General features: G+C 41.3%; 1 protein-coding gene across 1 annotated transcript in view; it reads left to right on the top strand.

Moving 5' to 3' along the window:
- LOC308083154 (CUB and sushi domain-containing protein 3-like) overlaps positions 1-14846 on the top strand; it is a gene marked incomplete at its 5' end in the record, with an annotated part of 383054 nt that overhangs the window by 158629 nt on the left and 209579 nt on the right. The window contains 5 exons of the mRNA XM_080425319.1: positions 2070-2261; positions 6141-6267; positions 8651-8853; positions 10830-11021; positions 12245-12383. Coding sequence (XP_080281445.1) covers positions 2070-2261; positions 6141-6267; positions 8651-8853; positions 10830-11021; positions 12245-12383 — 853 coding nt within the window. The remainder of the gene's footprint in view (positions 1-2069; positions 2262-6140; positions 6268-8650; positions 8854-10829; positions 11022-12244; positions 12384-14846) is intronic.

Here is a 14846-nt window from a genome sequence, read left to right as displayed (position 1 = left end):
GCTCTGTGATCTTAGCCTGGTAAACCCCTCCCTCCGGATATCTCATTTCCATTTGATATCAGGAGTGAGTCTGGCCTGCAGGCTTATCTGGGCGTTTCTTGCTCGTCCACCAAATGACTTGCCTATCAGCGTCCTCGCTCATTGTTCTGTGATTGACAGCGGAGGTAGGCCAATCAGGTGGAATGGAGCCAAGTGCAGCCGACAAAAAATGGAACGGCCGCCATTGAAATTCCGTCTGCTGGTTTGGTTTCGGTTTTAAAACTTTAAAACGCTCTCAAACTTCTTTTTTGAGGCACAGAATTTACATTTAAGATATCGTTCGGATAGAATTTAGTTGTTTAACTTCATATATGTGGTCAATTAATAGAGATACAGAGCCTATTTGAAAATAAAAATTCATAGAACCGGCAGGGGCAGGCAGTGACACGCATGTATCTGAATAAAGCAACCTATTTTCGGCATGGCCCTTTCAAAAGTCCCCCTGCGTCACATTGTCTGGTGGTCGGGGAAACGAACTGCTGATTGGCTGAAGGGGAACGAACTGCTGATTGGCTGAAGGGATTGTCAGTCAACGGTATTACTCCCGCCTAGCTCCAGCCCACAGCCACTGGCTGTGCCCCCCCCCCCCCCGCCCCACAGTAGCCTGGGGGGGGTTACCAGGCTACTGTGATCTCACGAGGCAGATTGTATAATTTTTATTCAAATCTTAATTTTTACAGTCAAACATTATTTTATTTTTGATATTCAAATATTGTATATATTATGGAATATTCGTTGACAGCCTTAATACATTCCCAACTTGCATTGCTCCAGGCCTGCATCGTTCCCAAGTAGGCTTGTGTCCACGGGTACAGCACTGGGTACTTTAACAACGGGTACAGCGAGTACTCAGATATTGCATTCCGAACTTGCACGTTCCTGATTTACATCGTTCCCGACTTGTGTAGTCCCCAAGTGGGCTAGCGCCCAAAGGGCACCGGTCTAGCTAATAATACAGACATCAGTATATTACAGAAAATCATTGTGTACTTATTTTCAGGAGCTAAAAGAAAGTCTTCAGAATTCAAATGGGTCTCATTCAGTGCAAATGATGGTTTAATTACAAATTGCATTCACAATTATACACTTGCTCATAATTATGTGTTACATAATTACATTTCATCTTTAGTTTGACCTTTCCAACAAGTGCACATGGTAAATAGCTCCTTCTCTCTGCTTCTCAGTTTCACTGGGTCTTTCCAACCAGAATAAATTGCCATTTTTTAGCCCGAGAGGTTTGACTGAAAAGCAAGTAGGGCAGGGGGAGGGAGCGCTATGGGCAACTTAAATCTTGTCTGAACATGAAATCTGATCATGTTTTCATGACTCTTCTACCAAAAGTGCTGAGGTAATTTTCTAAATGTGAGCAGTAACCATCAGAGATTTATACTGGGCATGACACTTGTAATACTGCCATAACATCTGGCATGGGCAAGGGACTCGCCGCGAGAGGGGAGCATAAATCACCACTGCCGGGTTTTTATGCGGTCGGTGTTGCCGCATAGCAGAACTCTCTTACATTTACTGCCTGAACGAGACAAAGGCCACGGTCAAGATCAACCACGGCGAGTTAAGGAGTTATTGGAACATTTTCTTTTTTGTGTGTTTATTTTTATTTTATTTTGCTCTGTCTCGCACAAAACCACTACGAATGGCTGCACTATTTCTCGCTCCTGGTAAATGTCCACACTCAATTGAACACTTAATTGTGGAGGCCTAATTGTGCTCTCTATCCAGAAAGAGTATTTTATTACCAAGTAATATAATGGGACTTTAAGTCCACTCCTCATCTGTGTTCAACCGGAAATTAATTCCCATTACTCAATCAATAAGTCTACACAATACAGATAAAAGGGGATTATGGCGGCTCCCCAGTGTAAATTCCAGTTTTAAATGCTGGCAAATGGTTCGATGTGCGTATTATGTGTGTGTGCTCTCTTGGAATGAAAAAATACGGACTGTTCTGTGACCCCACCCCCATTCCCATCCCTGCCACCTTCATCTTCTTTACCATTTCTTTATTTTTCCAGGTTTCGAGCTCTCCCACTGTGACGAGCCAGGCGTTCCACAGTTTGGGTTCAAAGTCAGCGACCAGGGTCACTTTGCAGGCAGTGCCATCACGTACGGCTGTGACCAAGGTTACACCCTGCACGGCAGTGGCATACTCAAGTGCATGACAGGAGACCGAAGAGCATGGGACAACCATCTCCCCTCGTGCATAGGTAAATCTCTCTCTCTCTCGCTCTCTCTCTCGCTCGCTCTCTCGCTCGCTCTCTCTCTCTCCCTCTCTGCCTTTGTCACCCTCTCTGTCACTGTCTCCCTGTCTCTTTGGCAGCTGATATTATTATTCAGTCCAGGTACACAGTCAACATTGCTATGCTCAGTGTTAATCCTAAGGATTTAGTCCTACACGATTTCCACTTAATTGGCTGTGTGGAGAGAAACTGCATGCCTTGTCATTTTTGTCAGAGAATACAAATGCCTCTGATGTTTTATAGTGTATAATTGATCTCTGTTAATGTTCTGCATCCGAAGCTAGATGCTTAGATTAAATAAGAACACTGCGTTGGAGTGATTTGGAAGACAATTGAGTTTTAATGACATTCTGCGTCTCTGGATCTCTCCAACTCCCAACCATTTAAACATGTTAACAAGCATGCCATTGATCAATCATGTTCTAGAAACCCAAAGAAAGTGCACAGGTAGTAAGTAATTCATTTAAAGTTGGTATAGCACAAGGAGGAGTGGCCATAGGCCTATGTACAGTGCAGCAGCGCTTTCATATTCAGAGCCTGCTGTGAGAAAGAGAAAAAAATTATAAAGCTATTACCTGCACGTTGCTCGATTCTGCAAGGTGTTGTGAGGCAGTGTCTGTATGCCGATGTCTAGCAGTGATGGATTAGGGTAAAAAATGATTTACAAATTCCGGACATGTGCAGAATTGCACTTTAAATGCCACCGTGTCGTGCTGCCTTTTTCAATGAAACACTGGTTTCCTCCTCAAAGGAAAAAAAAAGAGCTTTGGTTTGGCACCGCAGTAGTGTATGTTCGATATGATCACAGATGCTGATCACAAAAAAGGTGCTCTGTCACTCTATTGATTAACTGTTCAACAGAGCTGGATTATTGATTGGTCAATATTAATAGTCAGCCTGGTCTCTGTGAGTTGAATGAGAAGTGGGGCGTCCATACCTTTCTCCAAGGCCACGTCTCTAGGCTCCTGTCTAACATTTGGCTGCTTCTCTGAAGCTGATTATCGGCCAGCACTGTGGACATCTAATGCAATTTTCCCATTAATTAGTGCTGTTTGTTCTGCAATATAGATAGTCAAATGATAACCAGGGGAAATACACCATAGATTGGAGGATATGATATTACTTCCATCACTGACATTACCCACAGTGTAAGGCCCAGCCGGTATATTTTGTGTACACTGACTGTAAAGTTAATTAATGGCATCATTAGCGGGGCATACTTAGAGACAAAACAAGTTTTGCATTCCTAAGTGTCTCCGGTCAGGCAAGAAGTCTTTGTCGCAGTTCCTGCAATTACCTGGTTGTAGCAAACAAAGAGAACTAAGACGCAGCAGCCATGAGCGTGTGGCATTGTCTTCCTCCCTCTCTCTCATACATTCATTGTCGACCTCTCTCCGTCTTTCTCTCTGTCTGGGTCATGTGATGACAATGTTTTGGGGTTGTGTGTGAAGATGAAAAGGCACTTGGCAATGTGGAGAAGAACGGATATAATAAACAATTCTGATTACAATGAAATAAAATTACATAGTTGTCATTGGCCAATTTGAAAAACGTTTGAGAATCGAGAGTGAGAAATTTGATCTTTGCACTACTGTTGTCGTGCACAAGAAATATGATGCTCATCCGCCTAGTAGTATCCGAGATTAGCTGCAGACAGACAGACAGACACGCATACATGCACGCACGCTAGAGATGTGCGGATGGGCTTTTTCGTCACCCTAATCCGCGTTTACACATTCAATATCCATCCGTCATACAACCGCATTAGTTATATTATCCTATTTATAGATCCGCACCGACCACATGTGAAATAATTATTATTTCCTGACGTTGGTTTTCTTAGTTGTGAGATCACAGAAATTTAACAAATGATTGGGACGTCCCTCTGCCTCTGTCTTTTATTCTTCTCCTTTTTCTGTGCAGCGCTTGCCTACGGAGGCCGCTCTAACTGTACTGTAGGCAATGGGATTCTATAGGGAACGGGCATAGGGCGGAGACTTGCCCAAAATGACGTAGTTCCGGTCGCCATCTTCTATGACTCACTGTGATGAAAGTTATAAATAAGGAAACAGTGTCAATAATATGATAAAGCCACCCTCCCTCAAGTGTAATATTGCGATTATACAACAGTTACCATCAAAATAAAACATACCAAAATGCATTCATATTGCGGGACATTTCTACTCAAAATAACAACCTTTCTGCGAGTGTTATCTCAATCTTAGGGTCCGTCTGACAGAGACAGACAGTCCCTGTTTACTCAGCCACCGTGAGCCACGCTGTCAGCCACAGTGAGCCACGCTAGACCACTTTTCTCAGACTGGACACATAGAGAAACAAAACTTAACTGTTAGCTCAATCTAATTATTATCTAATCTAATTATATATTTTTTAATGCCAGATTTAGCTACTACGGCCACCCACCTCCCATGCAAACTGCTAGCTTAGCCAGCAGCCACTTAGCATTATATTTTGATTGTGCTGTCATGCTCATTTGAGCACACTAGAGAGCCTACATGTCTTTGGGAATGTTGTTGAAGTGTTAAATGTTATTTCGTCTTAAGGCTGACACCCAAGCATACAACGTTTATTTGATATCTCCGACAACTGATCTCTGTGGTTTTGCTTCCAAGTTGAAAATGTGTACATTTGAACTCCAACGTCTGAACACTTGCTATTGCATCCGACAACGCAGCACATTCGTACCATTGCTAAGTTAGAGCGACAGACAAGTTAGAGATAGAAGAGAGATAGAAGATAATGTACACAGTCTGCACATCACCGTCACGACTACTTGCGGCTTAGCTTGATCGACAAGACGTTACTACGCGTCAAAATGGTCAGCCACGAAAATGGCGTCGAAAGTGGACGGAGTTAACCCCCGAATCTTAACTCTGACGTCTTGATCCCTATATGGATATGTACTTGTACAAACAATCTCACTCACAACTGTGGCGATCACCGATGTAGTGACTGTATACATCCATATCCAAGGTAACAGCAAGCCCTCCACATTCCATCGCCATCACTTTCTCACATCGCAACTTTTCGACAAGACATATCCAGCACTTGACTCGTTGTCGGCAGGGTTAAGAACTTCACTAAATCACTCCCATGCCAAACGTTTATTCCTCCCTTCTTTTTTTTATTTTGTTTTAAATCCTCCATTAAGTTTCTCTCTCTGCCTTTGCGTCCACTCTTAGAGTTATAATATATCGTGTCCACTGTGTTGTTGTTTGGAAGTGGAGGACCCCTTGCCGGCATATCACGTGTTGTAGGCGGCTAATTTGTGCCTGTTGGAAAATTATTAAAATACTACAAATGCACTCGCGCCGAGATTGTGTGCTTTTTAAAAGCTATAATAGGCCGATATGTCATTCGTTTATTTCCTGCATTATTTCACTTAATAATCTTTTTTAATACTTTTATTTGATTGACCTAAATCCACCCAAACTGCTGTTATCCAGGGCAACCACGGCTAAAACCGCGATCCGTGCATTTCTAACGCACCGACACGCACACACAGACAGACACACAGACACACAGGGCCAAATGCATGATACCCAGGTGGAGATAAAAATACAGTATTTTCAGCAGGGGTTTAACTACGTTGCTCATTAGTAATTATTTTAGACTTTGGAATGTGGTCTTTAGAGTGTTCCAGACGGTTTTCTTCTCTAATGGTTCTCTACTATATGCATGTTTGTTTGTGTGCATCTGGTGACTCACATTTGTGCATGCACTTTATTTTTACCTCTATCTTTGGAGGTGACGTGTGTGTGTGCGTGTGCGTGTGCGTGTGTGTGTGTGTGTGTATGTGTGCGCATACATGTGTTGTGAGTGCAGCAGAGTGTGGTGGAAGTTTCAAGGGTGAGTCTACAGGTCGTATCCTGTCCCCTGGGTATCCATTTCCCTATGATAACAACCTGAGATGCACCTGGACCATTGAGGTCAACTCTGGCAACATCGTCAGGTACTGTAGCTGACAGTATACCTACACATACCGTACATGCTACATACACAGCTAAATATGTTCATTCAGCAATTAGAGTGTAAATATTTAACAAAAATGTGGTTAAATATTTACACTCATTAATGTTCCCATAAGGGTCAGTTTTTACACTCTCAAAGTTAAATTAACACAGGATACTCACGCACGCACGCACGCACGCACGCACGCACGCACGCACGCACGCACGCACGCGCGCGCGCGCGCAAGCACACACACACACACACACACACGCACACACACACACACACACACACACACACACACACACACACACACACACACACACACATACACACACACACACACACACACACGTTACACCTGTTACATTTATAACTTAAGGATTTTAAAAAATTTGTAATGACACATTTTTTATGTAAAATATGTTTTTGTGCAACAATACACATTTAAATGTATTAGTCCAGAAATGTGTAAGTTATAAATACAGTACCTGAATATGTTTCAGGAATACATGCTTAAGTCGCTAATGGTATTCAAGAAGTGGTGGATTTGAGGTGACAGGAAGGTGCGGTAATATTCAGAGACTTACACAGGTGTAACCAATTAAACTAATTAACACATTGAATGCCAAAAACGGTCCGGACCGTTTTTGAGGGTCCAAACGAGAAGTGCCGAAAACGGTCCGGACCGTTTTTGACCCAATTCTATTTTTATACATGTGGGCCACGTGGGGCGCTAAAACGAAACTTTGACATCACCCAAGCAGTTTCTGAGAAGAAGAGGCTGGATGTGGCTCCATGTCAAAAATCCTTCCGGTCGGCGTTTTCAATGTTATCTCCTTGATTAAAAGCTTAATATCTCCATTTCTTTTTAATGTGGTGGAAACGAGCCGTTTTCGATCGGCGATCACGCTGCAATGGAGGGTCGCGTTGGAAATATTATTGTTCCAGGCGTTAGTCGGGACCCTCCGCCGTCTCGCACGCACGCTTTGTTTACATGCATTTCCGCGTCGGGGCTTCTCACAGCACGAAATGTATAACGCAAGTGGATGGAAGAAATGCTGGCACTCAACGTATAATATTTTAATAAACCTCTGGCACCCAATGTGTTAATGGTAGGGTAAATATTCGGTTTTGTTTTTGTTAAAACAAAAGCAAATATGTTAAAAAGTTAAAGCTCTATATTCTAATAGTAATCATTGCTATAGAGTGTTTGTTCAATAAGGGGTCTCCCCGTCCCTCCAGCTCTTTAATAAACAGAAAACACATTTTCAAGGTGGTACCTTTTTTAATTGTGCATGTTGGCTCAATGGAAAGGCTCAATCATCAAAGTATCATTGCGCACACCTGTGAAGGAGTTCACAGGTGTGCAATATGTCAATATGGCTGCCTTGAAAAAGGTATATTGATAAAAAAAATCACACCCTGTGTGAAGTGGGCGGTGTCTTGCTAGCTAATCACAATACTGAATGGAGTCAACCAATCATGTACAAAAAATAAATACATTTATTGAAACCATAACTTAAAAAAAACAAATTTATGTTTTTTTTCAAGTTATGGTTTCTTATATAGGGCTATGCACATGTGTCATGTGACACTGGCCAATCACAGTCCTGAATAGACTGTGATTGGCCAATCACGGTGCAGGGTTAGGCGGGTGCATTTTTGGCCAATCACAGCGCAGGATAATTGTACAAATATCCAAACCTCACTTATAGGGGCGGTTTCACCGCCCAAAAATATATATATATATATATAGTATATTTATTTATTTTTAAATCTTGTCATAATGTATGCCTGTGATCTAAGACATTTCTGTTAAGAAGTTAAAAAAGTATCTTCAAAATCACTGTCATCAAGAGAAACAGCCTGCAGCTGTTCTATTAACAGTGAATGGGACAGTGACTTTGTAGACACTGACAGCACCCAGGGGGATGTTCCATTTTGTGGTGCAGAACTGTTAACGCGACAGTGAAATAAAACCCATTTGGTCATAAAAGTTGAAGCAAACATTGTATGATTGTATAAATTCAGTCTTACATCCAGCAAAAAAGAAGCTCTGGGCTATCCCTTGATGGCTTGTTTCACTTTCACGGAAATTGATTGATGTTCCCTAATCTACACTGAACTTCAACTGGACTGAACTCTGTTGACTATGCATCAGTCATTTCACTCCTGGCGAGGAGTTGGTTTGAATCAATAATTGGAGGTGCAGAACTGTGCGAGGGAACAGCATAATAAAAATAAATGGAACAACCAACCAAAGTCAGATTGATTGACTGATTTGACCCTGGACCATGACTAACTCTGACCAACCAATACCAAACTAATCAATACCAAAGAAAACCAAACCAAAGCAAATCAATTTTCTTCACTTTATCCAGTCTCCAGTTCCTGGCATTTGACACAGAGGCATCCCATGACATCTTAAAGGTGTGGGATGGCCCTCCTGATAATGAGATGTCTCTGAAGGAGGTGAGTGGCTCATTGCTGCCAGAGGGGATCCACTCCACCCTCAACTTGGTCACCATTCAGTTTGAGACTGACTTCTACATCACCAAATCCGGCTTCGCCATCGACTTCTCCAGTGAGTATTACCACCAACATTATGAATATGATTATGATCATTATCGTTATTGTTGTTATTATTATTATAATTATTATTATTATCATTATTATCGTTATTATAGAATGACATGGAGAATTGCTGCCTCATTCTCAGGCCTGCGGGCCGACAGACACAGATATTTGTGATTTTTTGGTTCTCGGAAAGCGTTGCCATTCGGCTGCACACAGATTTGTTCAGTGAAAATGCAGAAAGGCAAAGTATGATAATCAAAATAGTTTTTCACTTCTCATGGAGAGCTTTCACCACCCTCTCTAGTCTAGAGAGTAAAATGAGTCTAAATATAATACATGTGTGTAGTCAATAGAGTGCATACTGTACACTAGTAATTATGTTTTTCACTAATCTTATGATCTGTCATTATTTCTCCATGTCATATCTAGTTATCAAGCTGAAGTATAGTGGTTTTTAATTCCAATCTTTTGTTATCTCACACTGATCTGTCAGTATTTGCCTTAATCTTTGTTATGGCTGAACGGTTGTGAAGCTATCAGAAATCCCTGGTATTTCACAGTCCACTGCTGTGGACGGTCTCCGGTGTGCTATGTGCAGCCCTAGTTGCACACTGATGCGGTCCACATGTTTAGCTGATGGGTAACTTCTAACCCATGCACCCAAGCACAGCCAGTTCTATTATACCTCATTGATTCAGCATGGCATGGCTAGTTTGTGAAGAGATCATTTATTTTTGATTGGATACAGGTACAGATGCAGAGGCTAAATTTGAGATTTATTGCACCTGTGAGTGAATTGTGTTACGATGTGTTGTGATTGGAGATCTCAGTACTAGATCTCAGTGCTGCATTTGACACAGTCGACCACAATATAGACAGACTGAAAAGATCCATTCTAGGGCCTCTACTGTTCAATATCTACATGCTCAGATTATGGAAAACAACAAAATAAGTTAAAATAGTTATGCAGACGATACCTATCACCAGAGGACTATGGTCCAATACAAACAATGACTAAATGCATAGAACAAATAAATAATTGGATGTGCCATCATTTTCTTCAATTAAACAAAGATAACTGAAGTAATTGTTTTTGTCTCTGACCTTTCTGTTTGCCGCTGCCTTTGATTAAGTTACTTTTCTTTTATATTTTTCTTTCTCTTATGCACTGTAATTGTATTTATTTTTTACTACTTTTTTTTATGCATCGTAATGTAATTTTATAATTGTGTTTCCTTTGCTTGATGTTCTGTGTAAAACACATTGAATTGCCTTGTTACTGAAATGTGCAATGCAAATAAAATTGCCCTGCCTTGCCTTGGAATAGTTTTCCTATCAGTGGCTAAACCAGCCAGATCTTCATAGGCTGAAATTTGATTTTGGTAAAAGAATGAGGGTTTCTGGGCTAGCAGGGGCCGATATCTCTAATACTACAGTTGAAAGAAATACATGAAAACATATTTTTGAGGTCAAATAATACAGTGTACCAATATGTATTCAACTGGTCTAACTAAAACCTGCACCCAGAGGGATGAGCTAGGAATTGATTCCGATTTTGACTACAAATGTGTGTTGCATTGAGCTGCTGCCCAGCTGTGAAAGCATCACAGGCGTTCACTTGCGGAGATCAGTCAATAATCTGCTCTTTTCTCTAACTGTGTTTGAGCGAGAGTTAGAGCTTGACAGCTGTCTGCTGCATGATATGTAATAATCCCTTGTGTGTGTGTGTGTGTGTGTGTGTGTGTGTGTGTGTGTGTGTGTGTGTGTGTGTGTGTGTGTGTGTGTGTGTGTGTGTGTGTGTGTGTGTGTGTGTGTGTGTGACATGGGTGTGTTAGTGCCTAGGCTCTTGCATCTATATACATGGGTGTACAGTAGGCTATATTGTGTACCATACTACTGTACCTGCTTGCCTACCTTTCTGTGAGTGACTGTGTGTGCGTGACTGTGCGTGTGTGCGTACGTGCGTGCGTGTGTGTCCTTCAGGCTCGCTCGCGACAGCCTGCAGGGACCCAGGTATGCCAATGAATGGCAGTCGCAATGGAGAAGGACGGGAGCCCGGCGATTCAGTGACCTTCTCATGTGATCCAGGATACGAATTACAGGGGGAGAGCAGAATCACCTGCATCCAAGTGGAAAATAGATACTACTGGCAGCCCAGCCCACCAAGCTGCATCGGTGAGAGGGAGAGAGAAAAAGAATAACGAGAGAGAGGGGGAGATAGAAAGAGGGGGGAGCGGTAGAGAGGGAGATGTGGGACAGTAGATAGAGGCAGAAATGGAGCAAGTGCAGGAGCGGGATCTAGGGTATAGGGAATAGGAATAAAAAAAGATACATGTGAGAGGAATGGAGAGTATTTTTCTATAACTTATAACGTCAGAGAATGTATTTCTTATCAAACCCGTAAAAGATATACAGGTACTGTATATTTAGGATAAACAGAAGGCACTTGAGATACATCTTGAGCTGTTGCCATGTGTTATCCTCGCTGTGGCTACTCAAGGGCTGAGGTCACCCAATACATTGTTTCATCGCAGCTTAATTGTAAGTTAATTAAGTTAATTACTTTACGATGCCATAAAAATAATCACGCTATAGTGTAGTGTGTAGGAACCTACACAACATATTTTATATTTGCCTGAGCTGTTGCCAACTGTGGTCCAACTCGATTTTCTTCTGGCCAGGGAAGAACTGAGCACTTACTGTATAGAAGAAGCCACAGACGCGCTGCCTGTAGGCAATCATAGCTGCGGTGCGGAGCGGCAGCCGCTTGACACCGCAGTTATGACTGCCTACAGGCAGCGCGTCTGTGGATTCGTCTATAGATAGAGAAGGGCATGGGACAGTGTAATTATAACTAATTAAATACAGTACAATTGATACCATTTACAACTATTTAATTGAATATCATGCTACTCTTTATACATTTAATGTATTTAAAATATATGTCTTATATATATTTAAAAACAAAAAAAACATTAGCTTGGGAGATTGGCAGGCTTTTTATTATTAATGTGTGATGAATATTAGCTTTCTATTAGGGAAGATAGTTTAAAAGACCTAATGTTGTCAAAGCTTTTGAACTGTATTCATGATTCATGTTTCTGGGATTTTCTTTTTATCTTAAAATATTGACGGTATATTATCATTTTCCCAACACCAGGCAGTGGGAAGAAAATGGATTCAAGCAGTAGAAAACTACATTAAGTACTCAAATAAAGATTTATGATTAGCTTTCAAAAGCTGTTGCTCTTACCCTATTATTACATTAGAAGACACATTAGCTTAACCACATGGGCTGAAAACATCACATTTGCAATTTTCTTTCTAAATAATTACTACTGGTAATTATGTATAATTATATGTCATTTCGTTAAAATCTACTTTATTTTTCTTTCAAGCTCCATGTGGAGGGAATGTGACAGGATCTTCTGGGTTCATTCTCTCTCCAAACTACCCCCATCCCTACCCGCACAGCAAAGACTGTGATTGGCTCATTGCTGTCCACTCTGACTATGTCATTTCATTAGCCTTCATCAGGTAAGAGGAGGCGCTGTGATAGTTCTTTCTTTGAGCCTAATTCACTAATTAGATTTTCTCAGTCTTTATTTGCATATATGCCAAACCCTGCTGTCGTCTATTATTTTTCTTCTATTTTCTATTTCTTTTTTATGATTCTACTGGTGTACAGGAGTTTTGGATTTTTTTGCAACAGAGACATGAAACATTTCCCACATGTCAGATAATTAAAACAAGGACTCTGTGGAGGACACTGAGAACATGACATCAGATGAAAAAACTGGAGCAGTAGTTACTTCAGCATTATGGTCCAGTAGTCTTGTGTTGCCAGATAATCTGAGATCAGCCTACTGTACCAATTCGTCTGGGGACTCTAAATGCAAGGTAGTTCTTAGAACAGCACCGCTAACAAAACTACACTGACTGCTTTGAAAACCAAGCATGTCTCCACCTCAATATGAAGGTCCACACTAAAGACTTTGGATTGCTTCTGTAATGTTTTTCTCTAATTGTTTCCACCCAATTTTTGCAACGAAAGCTGGGAGATTGTCCTCAGTCACTAGTTGAGCGTTTAGAGACTGAATTATGAGTCTAATGGTCCAATAGTTCCAGGGGGACTTAGTATTAATAGTATACCAATATATCAATAGTATACAGTACAATAGGAACCAAATGGACCATTTGGTTCCATTCGTGTAATGTGTATATTGGGGTCCCAAAGATTAGTTTAATATTGAGACCTGTTGCTACCTATACGTTGTTATACCTTTCAATCCGGGAGCCACCTCTGTGTCTCATCAGTTTTTGCTATACATATAGTAACATAATCTTTTATGAATTTTCTTAGTAAGAATTTGAACGTTTTCAGAAAACTATGGTTAGGTTTTAGAAGGCGTTTTTAGAATCGGCCTCAGGTCTAAATGGGTTAAAAAAAAAGTCTGTGGCCCAGGCCCAGCGTTGGGGGTTAGGGTTATTGACCGCCTATCCCGCTGGTAGCAGACCAGCCCTCAAATATGATTTACCGCCATTTCATCAGTGTTCAAGGTTCCTTTATTGTTAAACTGTAGTGTACAGGTACATACAAAAATAAAAACCCATACTGTAAGTCGACTGCACTCTACATACCACCAGTGCTGCCACCACCTCCACTCTTGACTGTACATCACACAACCAGTGGCTGCCTCTTTGAGCTGAGCCCCAACAACTACCGGTACTACTGTTGCTCCAGTAGCTTAGCTACTGCGTGGGCAAAGGGTGTAAGTGCCCCAGGCCCCACTGCTCACTAGGCTGTTGTTCTTTGTAAACGTTTCATATGACATATCAACATATCAACATGGATGTACAGTACTTGATTTAATTATATCGTGGAATCGATTAGAGCTTGTGTTGCTTATCAAGTTATGTGCATGCTGCGTCTTCTACCCTTGTATTTCTGTAGACCGCTGTATTATGTCTAGTGTTTAGAGTTTAAAGACGACCACAAAATAGTCAATTGCATCCGATTGCAACTGAATAACACATTCTACAAAATCACTACTCATTTGTCAATCGCAACGTGGCTTGTCATTCCAGCATTGCATTCTATGTGTTTTCTGTCTCTTCGCTTAGTGTTGGTAATGGCTTAACTACAGTACAAACATACTGCCTCTGTGGAGAAGTCAGGTGGCAGCTCTGAATGCTGCTTTGCTCTCTTGGGTATTTTATTCCCATGTGTAAAAAAGAATGGTGCTGGGTCACAGCTCACATGGCCTGTTGCTGTCCATTGGCAGTGGTGCTGAACCAATCACCAATCGATACTTGTAGAACAATCTGTGCTGTCCTTGGTTTGTCCATGGTATGACTGACAACCTGTTTTCTTTTTTATGTCCTTCAGAACAAGCTTGTTTTTGTCTTGCGGCTTGCTTGGCTCAATAAGTGACAATTTCTGTTCATGATAGGATATCAGAATGGCCAATTGAGGGTGCTTCGACTCCCCTGTGTAATTATGCGTCAGTGGTGTGGCAACTCACACACAATACTGTTATATTTATAAAGCTCTCTTCATTCATGAAAATCTTAAGTGGGCATATGTAATAGTTATGAATACATTATATTTATAAAGCACTCTTCATTCTTGAAAATCTTAAGTGGGCATGTGTGGTACAGTGGTGTAGTTCCTGTTTATCCAAATGGTGGTCCTTGAAATAAAATGAAAAAAGATTGAGAATCACGGATAGCACACTGGCAACATGACATCAGATGAAAAGTTCTGGATAGGTTGTTGTACTTCAATGTATTGTATGATCCAGTAGAGTTCCCTAAACCAAGTTTAAGTACACTTCTCAGTGCATGTGCAGAATTTTAGCTTGGGTCACAGAATTGCCTGCTTTCTGTGGTGGAACCGGCTATAAACTCTTCAGTATTTATCAGAGCTGGCCAAACGTGGTAAGCAGAGGGCCAGAATTACAGTCGTGTCCAGGTGTGTGCTGTGATAGAGGAAAAGGC

Source organism: Gymnoscopelus braueri, assembly GCF_963280865.1.
Source record: "Gymnoscopelus braueri genome assembly, chromosome: 4".
In the NCBI taxonomy this organism is placed as follows: domain Eukaryota; kingdom Metazoa; phylum Chordata; class Actinopteri; order Myctophiformes; family Myctophidae; genus Gymnoscopelus; species Gymnoscopelus braueri.
This window is presented reverse-complemented; position numbering and strand designations above follow the sequence as displayed.